We start from the raw sequence: 20,404 nt of genomic DNA, 5'->3' as shown, positions 1-20,404 counted from the left end.
TTTTTTTTTTTTTTTTTTTTGAGACAGGGTTTTGCTATGTAGTTCACGCTGGCCTTGAACTTGCTTATGTAGCCCAGGCTGGCCTCAAACTCATGGCAATCCTTCTGCCTCAGCCTCCCAAGTGCTGGAATTACAGGTGTGCACCACCACACCCAGCCCTTTTTTATTTTTTATTTTGAGCCTGGGTCTTGCCAAGATGTCAAGGCTGAGCTTGAATTTGTGAGCCTCTTGCCTCAGCCTCCCAGTGTGCAGGGATTACAGGTATGCCTGGCTTGTATCTATTTTAAACTTCTTCATCCAGAAATGATCCCAGTCCTCTCAGAGCTAATGGTATAATGGGAAGAGGGGTTAGATATTTATAGTCAAATAAATAATTTGACTATAAATATAAAACTGCATCCCTATTCTTAGAAACACAAGAAACTATGGAGACAGTTTAAGCAGGTTATCTGAGCCTTTAGGATCTGTGTACTTTTTGAAAAGATCCCCCAAGGGATGGGAGAAGACTGGACTAGAGGGGGTCAGAGTGGAAGCAGGGAGCACCACAGCCACTTCCTGCAGTTTGCAAGAGGAACCTGGAACTAGCTCTGGCTGCAGTCCGTGCGGTCTCTCCCATGGTGGAACTTCCGGAAGGTTCTCCAGGCGGAAGGGAGGTGGGACTGCAGCTGGCCGATGGGATGACATCCCACCCGAGGGCCAGGGACTCACGCCCTTCAGACAGAGCCCCTTCTGTGGCAGAACACCTTGACTATGAAGAACTTTCTCCTACTGTGAAGGCAAAAAGCTTTTCCCCACAGCGGCCCACCCCCCCGTGATCCTACATCTGCCACTCAGCCCTGGGTATCACGCTGCAAACCTGTAGCCCACCTGACTCTCCCACGGAGGAAGATGGCTCAGCGAATTCAGTGTCACGCTGCAGAGCGAAGTACAGTGGGCCCTCGAGTTAGAGCCAGCCTGATGTACGAACGAATCGGGTGAGGGCCGGAATTTTGAAGTCTTGAGTTGTGACCCGAATGCCGGCCGCTTGCGCTTCCAGATGGTCAGATGCAGAGTGAACCCTTAAAGAGTCTGCAAGGAACGTTACAGCATCCTGTCCTGCGTGGAGTTCACTGAGAAATCCTGGGCCCATGTCTCTCTAAGGATGCTGAGATCTGCCTGTGTACAGGAGAGAGACTTTGAAGGCCGTGTAGAGGAGCCTGAGCCTCCAACTGACAGCCTGAGTTACAGCCAGGCCTCGGGCACGAATTGAGTTCGTAAGTGAAGGACCACTGTACTGGACAGGCAGGAGCCACAGCTATTAGACATGCTAAGTTTTCCTCTTTGTGGTTGTGAGTGTAGCTCAGAGGTATAATGCTTGCCCAGGATTCATGAGGCCCTGGGTCTGATCCCCAGTGCCGAAAAAAGTTTTTCTCATTAAAGCAGGATGTGAATGGCCTTTTTAAGATAACTGGGGGTCGTTGGGTGTAGTGGCACACACTTGTAATCCCAGCATTTGGGAGGCTGAGGCAGGAGGATTGTTGCAAGTTCAAAACCAGCCTAGGCCACAAAGTGAGCTCAAGGCCAGCCTGAACTGCATAGCGAGAACCTGTCTCAAAAAAGACGGGGAAAAAACAAAAAACAAAAAACAAAACTGGGGGAAAATGGAATATGCACTGACAACTAGACAATATTACAGAATGATGTTGTCTTGCGTATAGTAAGTACTGTGGTTATCTAAGAGAAAGTCCCCATTCTTAGGATCTGAACTGTTTTGTGGTGAATCTTCCACTTACTTTTAAACGGGTTAGAGAATTATACAAAGAAAGAGAAAGCAAATATAGCAGACAACCTTTAAAATTGTTGTCTAGGTGGAGGGAATCTGTGCTGCACGAACTTTTCTGTATGTTTGAAATTGATAAAGAAAAGTGAAGGGGAAGCAGCTTACTAAACTGATGACTCATAGTCATTCTCTGTCCCTCTGTCTCTCTCTCTCTGGTAGTACTGGGCATTGAACACTGTGTTTTTGCACTGAGCTATATTCCCAACACTTTGTGGTTAGTGGTTAGTTTTTGAGACAGTATCTGTCAAGATGCTAAGTTGACCTGGCTGAGGTTGAATTTATAGTTTTCCTGTCTCAGCCTCCCAGAATGCTGGGACTACAAGTGTGCACCCTGATGCATGGCATGTCATCTCTCTCTCTCTCTCTTTTTTTTGTCTTTTTTGAGACAGGGTTTCGCTATGTATGGAGTTCAGGCTGGACTTCAACTCATTTTGTAGCCCAGGCTAGCCCTGAACTTGCACAGATCCTCCTGCCTCAGCCTCCCCAGTGCTGGGATTACAGGTGTGCCCCACCACGCCCAGCCATGTTATCTCTTTTTTGTATCAAAATCTGTACACTGGCGTTAGGTTGAGGTGGAAAGAAAATGCACCAAAATGTCAAGAGAAAGTTGGGAAGGAATAAAGGGGGGTTGGAGAGGTTTTCTTTGTCTTGTTTCGTTTCTGTTGTCTACAATTTGTATAAAGTAAGTATATTTAAGGAAATGTGGGAAGGTCCTGACAGGCCCAGAAGCAGCCTTGGCCAGAGCTCTTCCTGCAGTGCTGAGAAAAGGATGCGTGGGGAGACCATGGAGGCTGCCCAGCCCAGCTCTGATGGCCCCACAGATGAGCCTCTATCGCCCAGCCTGGATGGGCGTTGCCGGAGGACCCCCACCTCCCTTCCAGCTGTGAACATGTTCTTCTGCTTTCCAGATATTTGGCGCCTTCTCTTCCTCGGCTCTCCGACTCAGCAAAGGTTTCTACGGTACTGGCGAGACATTCCTCTTCTCCTTCTCCCCACAGCTGAAGGTGATGCTCCCGCCTTCTACGGGGGGCAGGGAATGGCAGGACACAGCTCCGGGGTCCCAGTGTCCCCAGCCGACCAGCAACTGTCCCTACAGGGGGATGTGGCAGGGTGGTGGGCAGGGTGCGCCCTGGGCTTGTCCCTCTTTTAAGAAATGCCCCCTACGTGTCCACACCCAGTGACTGGCTGGGGGGACGCGCTTGCCAGATGCAGGCTGGAAAGACAAGATGGGCCAAGTGCAGGCGGGCCTAAGGGTGTGGTGGCAGAAGGATGTGTCCAGTGGCTTCCTTCCCCCCCACTTTTAATTTTATTGGTACATTTTAGATACACATAGTGACAACATTCATCATAGGGAGTTTGTACCTTGCTTTTCCCCCATTCTCCCTTCCCTCCCTCCAACCCTCACCACTTTCCTTCTTTATTTACAAAAGTTTTGTTTCCACTTTTTCCTTTTGAGGGGGCAGGGTCTCGCTGTGTAGTGCGGGGTGGCCTTGAACTCACTTACTACGTAGCTCAGGCTGGCCTCAGACTCAGGGTGATCTTCCTGCCCCAGCCTCCTGAGTGCTGGGATTACAGGCGTGCACCAACCCGTCTGGCCCAGTGGCTTCTTTAGAAGCATGGGGTAAGGGCCTCAGCTAAGAGGAAGGACAGGGTGTGGGGAGGAGGAGTAGAGCAGGCCCTCAGTGTGTGAAAAGGGGCCTGGAGGAGGCTGCTTAGACAGGGACAGCCAGGCTGTGCAGCCCAGGCCTGCCCTCTGTCCCCTGACTGCTTCTGCCCGTGGCACTCAGCTCCTTGGCCAGAAGAGCGGGGGATGAGGGTCCCCCAGGACTGGGGCTTTGCTGAGCCGGCTGAGCAGAGGCTGGAGGGACAGCAGGGGTGGGGATGGGACAGACATGGAGCACAGGCCCCAGACTGGACAAGAGGTGAGGGAAGCCAGAGGGGCCTGGGGTGCTGAGGCAAGGTGGACTGCATGGAGCCGGGGTCTCCTGAAGGTTGGGGACGTGCAGCAGCAACAGCAGTTAGCAGTGTCAGAAGACGGGACATGGCAGGCAAGGGACATGAAAAAGACGTGGAGGACAAGTTCCCAGAGCGGACTGTGAAATAGCAGTTGGAAACTCTGGAGGCACAGGGCACAGGAGCTGAAGGGCAGAGTGGATGGGTCCGTGCGGAAGGTGACGTCCAGCACAGAGCTGGGGAGGTGGCCAGTGAATGACAGGCACCGGTGACTGGTACCATCTCAGACGGCGCAAGCTGCCAAAAGCTGGCGCTTATTTTTTACTGGTGATTGAGCCCAGGACCTTGGTACTGAGCTACATCCCAGCCCCCCTTTTTATTTTTTATTTAGAGACAGGGTCTTGCTAAGTCGCTACGTTGCCCAGGCTGGGCTCAAACTCGGCAATCCTCCTGCCTCAGCCTCCCAGAGTGCTGGGGCTACAGGTGTGTGGCACCAAGCCTAGCAGTGCTGGGACTTTTGAAGGTGAATAACAACCCCAAATACGTTCCATTCAAGGACTCTGTCTCTGGGTTACTTTTTTTTTTCCTTTCCGGTACTGGGAATCGAACTCACGACCTCGCACTTGCCAGGCAGGTGCTGTGCCGCTGCGCTAAATCCCCAGCCCCTCTGGGTTACTTATTCAACGATGCTACTGAGCCCTACGTGCTTGGCACAGAGCGTACTGCTTTTACTGCCAGCAGATGACAGCAGCTCACGGGGAACCAGTTTGCCTCCTCCAGGAACTGGTGCATTTAATTGTCACAACCACCTCAGGAAGTGGGTGTTATCACTCCCATCCTACAGATAAGGAAGCTGAGGCTGAGACAGGCTGGGTAAGGTGCCCACTGAACAGAGTGCCCAGGGCAGTGGGAGAAGTGCAGAGGAGGAGCACAGCCTCTAGGGGGGCAAGCTCAGGAAGCTTCCTGGAAGAGGAGCTTCTGGAAGTGGCTCTTACTGGGCAGATTATCAGGTGGTAGAGGGTGGAGCCCCCTTGGAGCTGTGCAAAGGCACAGAAACTGGAGAGAAGAGAAAGCACACTTAGGAACCAAGAACATGGGGAGGGTCAGAGTGGGTAAGACAGGGCATCATATTGCTTTGCATGGTCAGAGCAAGTCCTCCAGAAAGAGTACTTGTTCCTGGTTTGTTCGACGCATGCAGAAACAGTTCCAGTGCTTTGGTTTGCTGCGGGGGGATCTCCTTTCCCAAATGTAGCATGCAGGCGAGGGCACCTGCAGACCCACCCAGCACAGGGGGCAGGGACTGCCCTGCTCAGGGACCACGCTCTTCCCTATCACTCAATCCAAAGGCCAGATGTCTCCCTTGCCCTTCCCAGGAGGCTGCGTGGCCAGCCCAACCAGAAGCTGAGCCATCACCACTTGCCTTCCTGTGTTCCTACACTGGAACTCTGTAAGTTCTAGAATTTTCTGCACTGACAACTCTTTGGTGCTTCTGCCTCCATTTTTTCTTTTTTTGTACTGGGGATTGCTGAACCCAAGGCCTTCACACTGAACTATAATCCTAGCCCTTTTAAAATTTTTTTGAGACATGGGGCTGGGGATTTAGCTCAGTGGCACAGCGCCTGCCTGGCAAGTGCAAGGTCGTGAGAACAATTCCTGGTACTGGAAGAAAAACAAACAAACAAAAAAAACCCAAAAAACAAAAAGTGTTTTTGAGACAGGGCCTCACTGAATAGCTCCGGTGCGCTTGAACTTGATCCTCCTGCCTCAGCCTCCCAGAGTGCTGAGACTATAGGCATGTGCCATGCCGACTTCTTCAACCTTTTTAACATGACTTCAGTGTTTGGTTCTCTTCTCTGACTGCTCTTTGTGGCCCTGCCTGCCATCTGCATGCTGACGACCTCTTTCTGAACTCCAAGCTCACATATATCCAACTGCTCCTCGGCATCTCCACCTGGATCTCCAGCTCGGCATTTCGAACTGAGCTTGTCTTTCCTTACGCTCCCCTCCCCGTCAGGGTTGTGGCGTCTCCTTCTTTCCCGCTGCTGAGATAATCGTCCCTGGTGCTCCTTACCTCTGTTCATACTCCGCTTCTGGCCTGACAGCTCTGCCTCGCGTCCGTATTTAGAATGCCTGTGTCCTTTGCTGTCGCTTTGCCTCAAACCTCCGTCGTGACTTGTGTGCAGTCCAGGCATAGCCGCCTAACAGGTCTCCCTGCTTCCCCTGCGGTCACTGGAATAACTGGAGTGATACCTTTGAAAGGGAAGTCAGGACATGTTGCTCCTTGGCTTCCTTTTTCATTTGAGGAAAGTCTATTCAATGGCTTTCTAGTCCTTCCACTTTCTGACCCCTCTCCAATGTTGTTTCTTGCCACTTTTCCTCCCCCTCACTCTGCTCCAGCCATACTGGCCTGAGCTGGTGCTCACACACACTGGCCTGCTTCTGCTTCAGGACCTTTGCATGTGCTTCTCTGCCCTGAATGTTCTTCCACTGTTCTTGCATATGGCTCAGTTCTGTCCTCATGTCTCCATCTCAGTGACTGCACCCCCTCACTTAAAACTTAGCTCACCTGAAAACCTTCATTGCCTTCTCTGTCATTTCACCATGTGACACACTTTCCTCTTACTTCCTTCTCCGCCTCCTCCTGCTAGAATGGGAGTCTCTGACACTGTTGTCTGTTGTGTTCACCGTTCTACTCAGTGCCTAAGCTCTGCCCTGTGCATAAGGGCGAAAACAATTACTGAATGAGATAAGTTGACTTTTCCCTGGATGAGCACTACCTATCATCCAAGCTGAGTGTTATGGAATCCTATCTTTTCAAAAACTGGTTCATTCTTGCCTGTCTCTCGTCTGTTGGCACTTCTTGTGTTCTGCACAAGTTCCCAGGAGTTCAGCACTTGCTTGCTATTCCAAGCAGCACCGTGAACTTTGTCTTAATTTCTTCCATGACAATGTTTCCCATACTCTCAAGTCTGAAGGTCACGTCCTTGAAGAAAGTAAGGAGACACTGAATGTTTCTGTCTTGTTGCACATTCTCATCCCTTCTGAACCCAGGACTGAACATTTTTCTCTTCCCCAGTACTGGGGACTGAGCCCAGCGTTTCACACATGCCAGGGAGCGCTCTCCCACTGATCCACATCCCCAGCCTTTCTCTCCTTTTGAGACAGGGTCTCACCAGGCTACACTCAAATTTGCACTCCTCTTGCCTCAGCCTCCCAAGTAGCTGAGATTACTCAGCCATGCCCAGCCAGGAATTACCTTTTAGTTGACTTATTTTCTTACGAAAAGCTTTTATTGCTTATAGTATTTTTGACAACTTTCTACAAGCAATATTACACTTCTGTGGCCCTCTGAAAATCCTCTGGTTTGACTCTAGAACAATTTTTTCATCTAACAACTATGATAGTACATGGGCGGCAGGAACACGGGGAACCAAGGCAGGAATAAGGGCACCCTGGCACATGACAGTCACGGGGGCGGGGGGGATGCTGAGGAAGACACCAGGGCCAGGAGGGAGGTCCAGGAGTCCCTCGGTGAGGCCTGGGCTCAACAATAAGAGGTGGGGCCTTGAAGACCTGGGCAGGTGCTCTCTGGGTAGAAGGACCAGGTGTCCAGGGACACAAAGGCCAGTGTGGTTTAAGTGCGGCCAATGGGGTGGGGGTGGGCAGAGCAAAAGACCAAGTGGGGCAGGGTGCTTCGTGCTGTAGGAAGGAGTCAGAACTCGACCCATTACTTCAGCAGAACAGTGACAGCATGACCCGGGTGTGGACACACCCCTGAGGCTGCAGGGTGGAGACAGGCTGCAGGGGGGAGACGGGGACACTGAGACGGGGGAGGCTGTGACCCTGGCCGGGGTGAATGTGGGCAAGGCAGGGTGCGGCAGGAAACGGCTGAGCAGCAGCACTGGAGGACACGCCAGCCTGGTGTGGCCTCCGGGGACAGCATCATCAGTCCCGGCTCCTGGCCTGTACTTTTCTCCTTGTTTCTCCAGCTGGAAGGAGAAAGCTTCAGGGGTTGGTGCTGTCCCTACAGCAAAGGCGCCGCTGCACACGTAGACTGGGAATGCAAAGCTGAAGGGGCCGGAGTCTGGCGCGGCAGGAGCGGGGTGCACTTCCTGCAGCAGGCCGGACCTGGAGGCTCCATTCCCTTCATAACACTGCCACCCAGGGGCTTGAGGCCAGACTGCAAGGGCGGGACTCAGTAACCCCGGCTTTCTTTCACCTAGGTCTTCAAGTGGACAGGGAGCAACTCGTTCTTTGTGAAAGGCGACTGGGATTCACTTATGATGGGCAGTAGCAGGTACATGTCCCGGTGCCTTCCCCGCTCCTGAAATGCACTGTTGGGCGTGACCGGCCTAGATAGGCAGGAGAGGCAGGGGGCTCACTTTCAGGCCTTCAACGTCACTGCCCGCTGTGCTCTAAGCCAAGGAGGGAGGAGAAAGGATGCGCGAACCTCACATCCAGCTGCTTACAGCTGGTGATGCCTTAGTCTGAATTTCTGTAATTCTGGAAGCATCCAGGTGGTTGCATGAAGCTAGACACGAGAGATCTATCAGTCAGCGCAGTAATGCCAGGAGATATAAATCATTCGACGGAGGGAGGCAAGCAAGCCGCATCTGCCCAAGAACCAGCCCGTGTGCATGTGTGAGCCTGTGCACGGGCCAGAGGGAGAATTTCGGTCTCTTTAAATTCAGGCCCATGAATAAGCTTCACCCTGAGGGTGAAGATGAAAGCACTGATTAGTACCAGGCAAATTCTCCGCTTTCCCAGCTGCCTGAAAAGCCTCCCCTGAGAGGCAGCTTGGCAAGAACACGTCATTCAGTGCTGATTTGCAGTAATTCACTCTGGGCTTCAGTCTAGGTTTGCTGTCAAAGGGAGGTGGTGTTCCAAATGTCCCAAATGGGGCTGTGATGGTTGTACCATTGCACACATTTGCTAAAATCACTGCACTGCTTCAGAAATATTCTAAACCCTGTAGGGACCAACATGCTAAGTCCTTCAAAAGTTGGGGTAGATCTGTTAAGGGGAAGATAACAAGGTATAGGCAAGGGCTGGTGATGGTAGTAAATCCTGAAGGTCTGACACGTAGCAGTGAGCTGGGCCCAAATATCCTTCTCTCTCTAGTGGCCAGTTTGGGCTGTGGCTGGATGGAGATTTGTATCATGGGAGAAGCCACCCCTGTGCGACCTTCAACAACGAGGTGCTGGCCCGGCAGGAGCAGTTCCACATCAGGGAGCTGGAGGCCTGGGTTCTAGGCTGAGGCCCTGTGTGGCGGCTTCCTGGGCTGCCGGGCTATGGACCTGCGTGCACCTTCCTGGCCTTCTGTACCCAGGACAGCCCCTCTGCTCGGCGCGAATGGCCAAGTGCCCACACGTGGACTGTGGCTGTTGGAAAGCTCGTGGCCTGGGGACACATGGGATGAGGCAGGCATTGCTGTCCTGCAGACGTGACTCTGGAGGTGTCAAAGACACACCTTACCCAGAAACAGCCCCTCATGAAAACAATCTTTATAGGAATTCTACAACTAATGCAACATGTTTATTTGCAGAAACCCAGAACACATGAAAAATTAAAATTGCCTAAAATTCAACTCCTCTTAAACAACATTGTGTATATGCTTCCAAACAATCTTCTATAGATGCATATAGATATAAAAATACGGATGTAGATATACACACGCAAATGGGATGCGGCTTTGTAAATTTTAGAAATCACTTTAAAGAATACCATCAAACCTCAGACACCTGTGCTCAGCCAGTGAAACTAACAAAGACTAGTAGCATCTCCCTTCTCTTGCTTGCCCTGACACAGCGGAGGGTGTTTGCATCCAGTACTTGACTTCACAGGGAAAACACAAAAGCAGCAAATGAACAATGTGCACGTTTGGGCAAAGAAACAACTGTTTTAGACTCAACCTCAAGCAGGTTAAAAGAGAGAAAGGAGTATGTTTTATGGCCAGCCAAGAGCTCTAAGAAAACTGCATATCCCTTCCCACACCAGTGCCTGCCTCCTGCCAAAAGGAAAAACGCTCTCACTCGTTCCACCGCTTGAGGAAAACCGGCTACCTGGGACAGTGTTAGTCCCATCCCCTGGCAGATCCAGCACAGACAGTGTTGAGGTGCCAAGGAGGACCTGGGTGGAGTCCGGCACAAGACGCGTTCCTCTGCAAAGCAGCGGCCACGCGGGGCCCACGGCCACGCAGCACAAAGTGCTGAAGGAGCGCGCTGCTGGCTCCAGGGTGGACACACATTCTCAGAGCTTTATTGCAGCTATTTTCCACACCCAGTTAAGTCACCAGTCCCTTCAAGCTGAAGTTCTATTTTCATTCTTTAAGGTGACAATGTTTAGTATCGCTAGCGACTAAGCTGTTAAAATCTCCATTTTTACACAGACTTACAATGTTTCTTCAGAAAAATTTATAGCTGTAAATGGCACATGGTTCTGGTAATTAAAACAGTTGCAAACAGCATAAAGTGCAGTTGTCTTACATGGAAAAAAAGGTGTGAACAAAACAGATTAATTTCTCAGATAACACAATGATATAGTCTGAGGGCTACAAAATTCCAGAGTTAACCACAAATGATTTTAAAATCAAGTCAGTACAAACAAAACAATCTTAGGAAAGTATCACATTCTTGAACGTGAGCCTGGGCACAGGAGGTTGAGACTACAGTTGTCTACCCTGAATGTGTCAGAGGTGCCTGGCGAGGCAGACACAGGCCAGACCCTCACTTGTGCGTCAACGAGCGTCCCCACACGGGCAGCACCGTGGAAGGAGAGACAGGACGGTTCTGCCTATGCTCCTAGGAAAGACGGTCACCCTGATTCTCTACTGAGGGATGGAGGGCATGGTAACACAGGACGGCAGACACCGAATTCTTCACCAGGAGTGGACGGAACAGAATCTAGTTGCACAATGCAAAGCAACAGCACAGGGCATCTGCTGTCACTTTCTTGGGGAGTGACAAGAGGACATCAGTGTGTAAGAAGAGGGGGGCTCAAGGCCTCTGTCTCCACTGCCCTGCATCTCCACACACTCTGGTCACCTCCTCATTTGGCTCCAACTCCAGACCTTGTTCTTGGAGACTTTCTACAGCCTGGGGCTATATAGGACAGGTTCCCTGGGGACAGCTGTCCTGCTCAACCAAGGGGGTACCCACTCTGTGGCTGGAAAAATCAAGTTACAAAGGGGAACCTGGGACCCACTGGAGCCTGAACCTCGGCAAAGGTAGGATAGTCCAGTTTGCTTTGAAACCTGTAACATGCACTGAGCCAGCAAAAACAGGTCCAGGTGAGAGTGACCCCAAGGACAGTCCTTGTGATGTCCCAAGCCATTCACTGGGCAGACCCAGAAAGCAGGTAGGGGGATGGGGAGTTCACTCTAGGCTAGGCAGAGGTGAGGCCCTTGGGCTAGGGCAGTGAGGACTCAGGGGAGAGAGAGAGAAACTCCCAGGTCTGGGGCACAGCTGACTCAGATAGCAGCCTGGTCTAAGGACTCCCTATGCTTCTGTGGTCTCCTAAAAGACAGCTTTATGTGCTAATCCCAGCCTGCACCAGGGATGTGGCTCAGTTAGTGCTATAGCACTGGCCCGAAATGCATGAGGCCCTGGGTTCCTTCCCAGCAACACACACACACACACACACACACACACACACACACACAGGCCTGAACCCTCAGATCCTCTCACTAAACAGTTGGAGCCTAGTCCTCCTTTACTTCCTACTGTGTGCCCCAACGTGGCGGCTTACGGGGGGCTAGGAGAGTGAGGACAGGCGTACTTCCTTTGATCACTTGAGGAGTGCTAGCTTCAAACTTGGGGTGATGAGCACCTCCTTGGGGGGTAGAATTTGTTTTATTTTTAATCATGTCTGCTCATGACAATTCCTACTTCAAATTCTAATTTGTACCCTTGCCTCACTTCTAAATTAAAGAAAAAACAATCATCTGTCATAAGAGATTAGATTAAAAAAAGAGTTGCTATTCTAAAAAAATAGACTACTAAAGGAGAAAGGCGAGTAACATTAAAAATAGGCAAGGTAATTCTTCTCACAACGTGTAGCAAAATTTGTCTAATACCTTTTTTGCTTTTTGAGTAAGAATAACTTACCTTCAGGATGTGTATACATTCAAAACACAAAATAAAAAGCACTCGTAACTAAGTCTGTGGAACTCTAGGACTGAACTCCCCATCTTGCGTTGGGGAGGACTTTTTGTAAACAGCCAAGCACAGACGTTCACATGGAGTCATCCTCGGGTAAGGTGGGCTCATCCTTCAGCACCACAGAGTCCCCCTTAAACAGCTGGACTCTGGTTCTGGATGCTTCTGGAGGGTGAATTGGCTTGTAGTTCCACTCTAGTTTTCGAGGTGTTATAAAGGGGGCTACAATATCACCATCCTAGCAGATAGAGAGAGAGAAAAACAGGAAATAGAGAAAATCCAGTTTCTGCCATCTCACTGCTAAGCGAGTGTCTCAGGCACACCCCCTCTTCATCTGCAGCCGAATGCCGCGCAACAGACTCTCTCTCAGGAAACTCCCAATGATATATGCCCCGTGCTGGGGTCAAATTAGAAACACTGTAGACATAAGCCAGCAAAGTCCTCATGAAGAAAGCCACCAGAGCTCTAAAGATGGCTGGACTGGGGATGTAGCTCAGTGGCGGGGTTCTTACCTAGCAGACAGAAGGCCCTGGGTTCCACCCCCAGCACTGGGGTGGGGTGGTGATAGGGGAGCTGGAAGTAGCACCCCACTGCTCAGGCCTATGCACAACTTCACAGACTCCCTCCTGTTTTCCAGGAGAGAAAGAACCTGCACTGGGTCCTTGCTTCTCTCTTCCCTGATCCCCTCTGAAAAAATGCCTAGGTAAGGAGATGGCACAAAAAGGGGAAGGAGAGTAAGGACCTGCTGAATGCGAATTTTTCTCTGCAATTAAAGCTCTAACTTTTGCCCCATGAGCATTGGCTATACTCCAGCCAACGAGCTCATCCACCCAAAATGAAGACTGGCTTCAAACTGAAGGGATACTTCTGACCTGAGTAGACAGCCTAAGCAGGAAGGCCTCCAAACCCTGTCTCTGTTCTCGACCACTTTATAATTTGCAGTTAGATTCTCTGTGGTCACATGCAGGCTCTTTAGGAGCCTCTGCTACACTAGGAACAGAATGTGGTGGGACACTGGGCTCCTCTGCTGATTGGCCACCAGACGCTCTTCCCTCCTTTTCCCCTCCCCTCTCATTAACCACTCTCCCCAGCTCCCGTGCCCACTGGCTTCCACAGAGAAATTCATGTTCAGCAGGTGCATTCCCTCCTTTCCCTTTTCTTGCCAGCTCGTAGAGCTGGGCCATTTATTTCAGAGGGGACCAAGCGGGAGAGAAGCAAGGGTCCAGTGGAAGTGTGAATGGGTCTCACACTACAAACACAATAACAAGAACAACAGACCAGAGGGGAGAGGAGGAGAGGGCCAGGGTACCTGTCCCCCCTCTCTGGCACAGGCACTAGCATGTGTGACCCTCTGCGGGTCCAGCTTCTGCAAGGGTCCGAGCTCCTGGACACCCAGCTGCTCCTTTGGTCTCTCCTCGGAGGCAGCAGCAGCTTTCTGCGGTTGTCTCACTGCCCTCCGTTTGCTCTTTTAGCTCTGCCAAAATTTTCGAATCTCATCACTTGCATAAAACTCCTTCTGTTGAACTACACTGGATCTGACTTGGTAGTGCTTTTAAACACTGACGTTCAGTGGCCATGCGGTCCCACTCACAGACCTGCCCCTCTCTAGGTCAGCACTACTCAAACATCTCTATCGTGTTTCCTTACCTCTACCATTCTGCTTTCTAAAATTTTATTTTTATTAGTACACATTTGCAGTAGGTAACAATTATATTCATCAAGGGGACTTCCTACATGTGTATAAAACATCCTAACCCATCTGGTTTCAACTTAGTGAATGCTATAAATGCAAACTTAGAGATGCTAGTCTCCCTGATTCAACGGTCCCATCCCAGTTGCTCTTAGCTGACAGAACTCAGCAGAAAACTGCAGGCAGCTCACACTCAATGCTCCTCCCTGAAAGGCACCATATCCTCTCCTCTTCTCCCCGCCCACGATGCTCTGCTTCAACACCTCCTCGATGCAGTCACAGAGCGCACCTGCTCACTGACCCTTCAGGTCTCAGCTGCTAAACCCTTCCTTGGATCTTCCCAATCAACCAGGTCTGCCTAGATCTTCCGCCTTTCTGTTCCTTTCAGACTCTGCATTGGCCGACTCACAGCACTTACTGAGCTACTGCGACTGTTACTTTCTCTGTGCTTGTTATTCCCAGCTAGAGCGAGACTCATGGGACTAAGGAACTCTGTGTGTAACAGGTACTGATCCATCCCTGGTATCTAACACAGGGCCCAGCAAAAACACGCTCAGTGAGTGCATGTGCCTAGATTTAAGGCAGTTATCCCCACAGGACCACATGTTAAGAGCCTCTTGTCTCTCTGCTTCCAGCATCAAGTTCCGTTCTAGTCCATCTGCAGATAGGGTAGTCAGTGTTTTGTTGGGTTTTTTTGTCTTTTTGAGATAGGGTCTCGCTATGCAGTTCAGGCTGGCCTTGAACTCACTTTGTAGCCCAGGCCGGTCTTGAACTCACAACGATTCTCCTGCCTCAGGCTCCCAAGTGCTGGGATTACAGGCGTGAGCCCCCACACCCGGCTAGTCAGTGGTTATTTTCCTTCACTGCTACAGTACCTGAGATGGGCACAACTTTCTTATTCCCATGGGACCCATGCTACAAACACACAATAACAAGGACACAAGCAAGTAATTCTAGCAGCAAGGCAGGCTTTAGATACTCTCAATGATTCCCTCCCCACTGCAAGAAAGAGTCCTCCTCCTTAGCCAACTGTCCAAGGTTCTCCATCACAGTCCATTCTTTCTACTTGACCTCTCACCATGCAACAGTAAGAATCTTGCACTGTGGTCCGAGAGGTGTCCTCATCGGCCCTTCACTCTCACCTTGCCTAGTTCATGTCTCTACTTGCTGCTCCCAGCTAGACGTGTTTACCTTCTCCCTGTACTAAGCCTGACTCATCCTGCATCGAGCAGCTTGTCCCTCTCCACATGGCTTCCCTATAGCTTGTAGCCCTTGAATCTCTCAGAGCAAACTGCACCATGCTGTGGCACTGATCTAGTACTGACCTTTTGAGCTGCTCTTTCACACTGGACCCTGGGCTTTGTTCTCCTTAGTACCCAATGTTCAGGGAAAAAGGCAACTGGTCTTGGAGGCAGAATGCTGCAGCGACTTGCTTGTTAATTACATTCACCAAGACAGTCAACTAATATTTTTTTTGAGATAGGGTCTCACTATGTAGTGCAAACTGGCCTTGAGCTCTCTCTGTAGCCCAGGCTGGCTCAAACTTGCAACAATCCTTCTGCCTCAGCCTCCCAAGTGCTGGGATTACAAGCATTCACTCCCACACCTGCCAATCAACCAATATGGAATGGACACTTCCTCTATGCTAGACACCTATGTGTCATCAATAGGGACAATTTAAAAAATATTCTCCACAGGATTATCAAATGGAGGTTGTCTCCTATCTCTTTATTTTTATTCCAGGGAATTTAGTTTACTGACATCAACATAGCCAGGTTTCAGAACACTGAACTTGAAATACAAAATTTAAAAACTTGTTATCGGGTCGGTAGGGGACTTGCCTAACATGCTAACGACTCTAGCTTTGACCCCAGCATGACAAAACAAAGCACAAGGAAAATGTGTTATCAGTTAAATGTTGCCTTACAAAAGTTAATTACGCAGCTATGAAAACCTCAAAGGGGACACTGTAACTCATCTCCCCGGGTCACTAGGAGGACTGGGATAAGACAACTGGTGAGAATATTATAAAGCACTGTCATATGTTGTTTATTATTATAATTAGGTCAGTAATGATCAACTGAGTATCCACTCCCAACTAGTATAGGAAGAAATCACTGGTTGACACAGATGTATACATTTTCTTTTTTTTTTTTAATGTATACATTTTCAAAGGAAAGAAAGTGAAACAGTATTTTCAAAACCACAACGAAATGGCTATAATTCATTCATTATTTGTTGTGGTGACTGGGATTAAGCCCAGTGCCTGGTGCAAAGCACTCTATGATGAGCTACGTCACTGGCCCCATGGCTATAGTTTAAGTAAGAACTTGTCCCTCTTGGTTTTTCCTTAAAAACTAAAGCATGTGCGGTGTGATTAGAACGCCCACCTGTGGCTTTGTGAAGTCCTTGACCGCGCACCAGTGAACAAAGTGTTGCTTTGCGGCATACAAACTCTTTTCATCCAACTTCTTACAATACCCTCGAATTAGCTGCTCCGCAAATCTCTCTGGCAGAAGCTGTGAGACCTTTTTTTAAAAAAGAAAATATTCTGCTGTCACTTTGAATTCACACATCAGAGGAGTATCAGGTGTTCTCTAGGCTCCTGAGCACCATTTCTAATGCTTGCAAGCACACACTGCTTTGCTATTTTATCTCAATTATAATCCAAAGAGAAAAAAATCCAGGATGATTGTCACATTGCAAAATGCCCCATTTCATGTCATCTCGTAAGAGACTAAAGGTTTGTATTATAGTTACATACAGACCACAGACTTCCATACAGAAGACATGCAAGTAAGCACGGTAACTTACATAATTTCAATCATATAGCAGCCACCTCCCACCAAACTTGTAACCTAATCTCTAAACAGTGCACTTTCACTGATGTTTACCAAAAAGGAAAAACTGGCTAAGATGGTCTGACCTACACAAACTTGTGAGATATGCCCTTTTAAAAACTGTACGCACTGACTTTAGAACCTAAATGAAAGTAAAACGCAAACTTACTATGAAGATTTGCCAAATATGAACGACTATAGTGTGTTTATTTTACCTAAGTGATTACCTGATTTTTAGAAATCATGATTGCTTTGTAAGGGTCACTCTTACAATAGAACCGAACATGATCAATTGGATTCTTGTCTTCCATTCCATAATCCATGTTGATAACCTTAATAAAAGCAATAAATAAATAAATAATGACATAACGATGAGAAGTGAAGTTGGGGTTGTAGGGGCATCACAAGAAATGGTGCTAGCTGGGTGCAGTGGTCCATACTTATATCCCAGCACTGAGGGAAGTTAGGCAGAAGGATCACAAGTTCAAGTCCTGCCTGGACAACTTAGTGGGATGCTGTTTCAAATAAAAAAAATAAAAGGGGTTAGTGATGTGGCTCAGTGGTAGAGTACCCCTGGGTTCAATCCCTGGTACCACAGACATACATACATACATACATAAATAAAACAACCCTCTGAGCTTATGTAAGATCACTAGTAAGCTGCTGCAGTATAGTGGAATAAAAATAACTTTGACACAAAACCAACCATAGGAATTTCACTTAGAAATCTGGGGCAAGGGGAGAATGCATATGTGTGTTCAATATAAGTAGGGTAGGCCAGGCATGGTGGTGCACTCCTGTAATCCCAGCACTTGGGAGGCTGAGACAGGAGGACAGTTGTGAGTTCAAGACTAGCCTGGGCTACAAAGTAAACTCAAGGCCAGCTTGAACTGCAGAGGGAGATCCTGTCTGAAAAAGACACACAAAAAAGTAGGGTAGAAAGTCAATACCTACATGTGATAGAGACTGTGTGTTTATTTTTTTCTCCCATATTACTGGGGATAGAACTTGGCCTTGCACATATGAGGCAAGTGCTCTATCACTTTTTATTTTGAGACAGAGTCTCAGTTGCACAGGTTGGCTTCAAATTTATGATCCTCCTGCCTCAACCTCCTAAGTAGCTGGAATTACAGGCATGTGCTACCGTGCCAGCTGAGATACACATTTTTAAAAATTTTTTATTTTTGTTTGCTTGGTTTTTTGAAACAGAGTCACACTACATAGTTCAGGCTGGCCTTGAACTCAGTATGTAACCTAGGCTGTCCTGAAATTCACAGTGACCCTCCTGCCTCAGCCTTCTGAGTAGTATGGGGATTACAAGTGTACAATCTTTGCCGATTTTTGATCACTTAGTAAATGGCTACTGCAACAGAGGAGCTGAATTCTTTACTGTGTTCAACATTAATTTCTTTAAATTTAAAAGGCTTGCCAACTATGGGAGTGCTTGCCTGTAGTCCAAGCTACTCAAGAGGCAAAGGCAGGAGGATCGAATGCTTGAGGCCAGTCTGGGTAGAAGAGTGAGCTCCCCATCTCAAAAAGTAAGTACAAATTTAAAAACCTCACCTTGGCCAGTGGCACCACACTGGGCAATGCAGGTGTGGGGCTAGCTGCACTCCTCGCTTCTGGGAGCCCTCACACTATCCTTTCCTCCCGCCTCTGGGCTTTCTACCAGCATAGAGACCATCTTGATCTTAAGAAAATCACAAACACTACTCTTCTTCACCCCTTTCCTTTAGGGTCAAACTCATCATAAATCATCTTCCCCTGCCCTTCTGAGGTACCACAGCCCTCTCTGGGTACAGTCTGAGTAACCCTTATCTGAAATGCTTGCAATCAGAAGGGATTCAAATTTCAGAGTTTTTCAGATTTTGGACTATCTGCATAGACTACCACACTTTATAGGCATTCCTAATCCAAAACCTCCAAATTCAAAATGTTCCAAATGTCATATTTATTGGAATGTCATATTAGCACTCAAAAAGTTTCAGGTTTTGGCAGTCAGGCATGGTGGCACACGCCTGTAATCCCAGCACTCTGGAAGGCTAAGGCAAGAGGATCACAAGTTCGAGCCAGGCCCAATCAACTTAATGACTTTAAAGTGAGGGGAAGAAAACAGGAGGTCCCGATAGGCTAGGAATAAGAAAATTAAGAGGAGACAAGCTTGTGGACAGAAAACAAGATGTTTAAATTAGTGATGTTAAATAGAGGGCAGTTTCAAATGGTGGCAATGTCCGAGGTGTAACACGCTGGACCACTGGCTGAGGTGAAGTGGATAAGGTCACTGAGGATGAAAATGAAGACCTCAAAGAATGGGCTCCTGCACCGGGGATATAGCTCAGAGGCACAAGCGCCTGCCTGGCTAGTGCAAGGTCCTGAGTTCAATTCCCAGCACCAAAAAAAAAAAAAAAAAAAAAGAATTGGCTCTGTACGGCCATGAAGCTGCTCAGGATAGGGATAGGAACTGGAGCAGAGAGGAAGACTGAGCCATGCCAAAACTTCAACCGAGAGGACAGTACATAGTCTGCACAAAAATGATTATCTTCTTGGAACAAATTCCTAGAGTAAAGCTAATTTATTACATTTTTTTTAAAAATTAACTTATGTTTGTTGAGTCAGGGTCTCACTATGCTGTTCACAGCTAGCTTGTACTCACTATGTAGCCCTGGTTGCCCTTGAATTTGCAGACAGCCTCCTGTCTCAGCCTCCCAAGTGTTGGGATTATAGGTGTGTACCACGATGACTAACCTCAGTTACATTTTAAAAAAATTTTTGTTTGTGTTCTCTGAGTCTTGCTATGTATTCTTTTTTGTTTTGTTTTTTTCCAGTACTAGGAATCGAACTCATGACCTTGTGCTTGCCAGGCAGGCGCTGTGCCGCTGAGCTAAATCCCCAGCCCCTTGCTATGTATTCTAGGCTGGCCTTGAACTGATTATGTAGCCTAGGCTGGCCTCAGACTTGGGGCTATCTTCCTGCCCCTGCCTCCTGAGCACTGGGATTACAGATGTGCACCACTATATCTGGCTTGTCAACTACAATTCTGGAACATTCTTCTAATTTGGTTTCTTGCACCAATTTACACTTCTCTTTTCACATACCTTATCAACAAAGAATGTTAGAACACTTTGTTCTTACAAGTCTGATGTAAAAAAAAAATTGTTGCTGCATTAACTTGCCTTTCTCAGAGCCTGGTAAGGTAGAAGTTGTTTTACGTCTACTAGCAGTGTGTCTGTGTTTTCCTATATGAACCTCTTCAAGTACTACATCCATTTGGGAATTGCACTTTGAGAGAAAACCCAGATGGAAGTTGAGGGACCGATTGGACTAGGATTGACCTGCACTGAGGACAAACCAGACCCTCGAGTAAAACCGAGAGGCCAAGGCTTGCTTTTGCCATCTTCTACCGCCATGAACTGTTGCCCCTCTGCCACATGCCTTGGAGCCAGCCGATTATGTACCAAAATCTCTGCAAAGTGTGAGCTAAATAAACCTTTCCCCATTTAAAACAAAAACAAAAAAACCCAAGAGGCCAAGGGCAGACATGTAAGAAAGAAAGAGCCCAGGGAAAGCAGTCTGGGGAGTGAAGTCCTTCAGAGACTCAGGAAGGCCAGGTAAGAGATGCCTCTGCTCTTGTGGCCTCTCCTCTAAGGAGACAGGAAACTACAGCTTGATCTGAGGAGCTGCCACACTTCAGCATCAGCCAAGGAAACACGGTGGGCCCACTCCCTGTATCCTGCCGCAAAGAGTGGTTACAGAGAGATCACGTTTCTCTCAAGAAGGATCAAGAAACCAACAAAGGAAAGCTTATGGAAAAAATGCAAGGAAGATACCCCCTGAGATTTTAGGCACAGAACTCTGAAAATAATTTCTTACATAAAATAAAACATAACGTTGACTGGCATTCTCATCAGGATACAAGAAGACATGCGGCCTCTATGAAAATAGAAAA

The 20,404-nt window shown here is 48.5% G+C and overlaps 2 protein-coding genes across 6 annotated transcripts in view; one reads left to right on the top strand and one right to left on the bottom strand.

The window, feature by feature from the left end:
- Nucleotides 1-9,359, top strand: part of Tldc2 (TBC/LysM-associated domain containing 2) — a 13,637-nt gene extending 4,278 nt beyond the window's left edge. For all 5 annotated transcript variants that reach the window (XM_005384726.2, XM_013514020.1, XM_013514018.1 and 2 more), the window contains 3 exons: nucleotides 2,728-2,823; nucleotides 7,996-8,069; nucleotides 8,894-9,359. In XM_005384726.2, the coding sequence (XP_005384783.1) occupies nucleotides 2,728-2,823; nucleotides 7,996-8,069; nucleotides 8,894-9,029 (306 nt within the window). In that variant the 3' untranslated portion in view covers nucleotides 9,030-9,359. The remainder of the gene's footprint in view (nucleotides 1-2,727; nucleotides 2,824-7,995; nucleotides 8,070-8,893) is intronic.
- An 803-nt stretch (nucleotides 9,360-10,162) lies between these two features.
- The window catches only part of Samhd1 (SAM domain and HD domain 1), a gene marked incomplete in the record, with an annotated part of 66,570 nt that continues 56,328 nt past the window's right edge, over nucleotides 10,163-20,404 (bottom strand). The window contains 3 exon segments of the mRNA XM_013514015.1: nucleotides 10,163-12,166; nucleotides 16,009-16,146; nucleotides 16,686-16,790. Coding sequence (XP_013369469.1) covers nucleotides 12,005-12,166; nucleotides 16,009-16,146; nucleotides 16,686-16,790 — 405 coding nt within the window.

The sequence above is a fragment of the Chinchilla lanigera genome, unplaced genomic scaffold, assembly GCF_000276665.1.
Source record: "Chinchilla lanigera isolate Chin_1 unplaced genomic scaffold, ChiLan1.0 scaffold00021, whole genome shotgun sequence".
Taxonomy (NCBI): Eukaryota; Metazoa; Chordata; class Mammalia; order Rodentia; family Chinchillidae; genus Chinchilla; species Chinchilla lanigera.
Note: the sequence above shows the minus strand (reverse complement) of the source record. Positions and strands in the feature narration are given on the sequence as shown.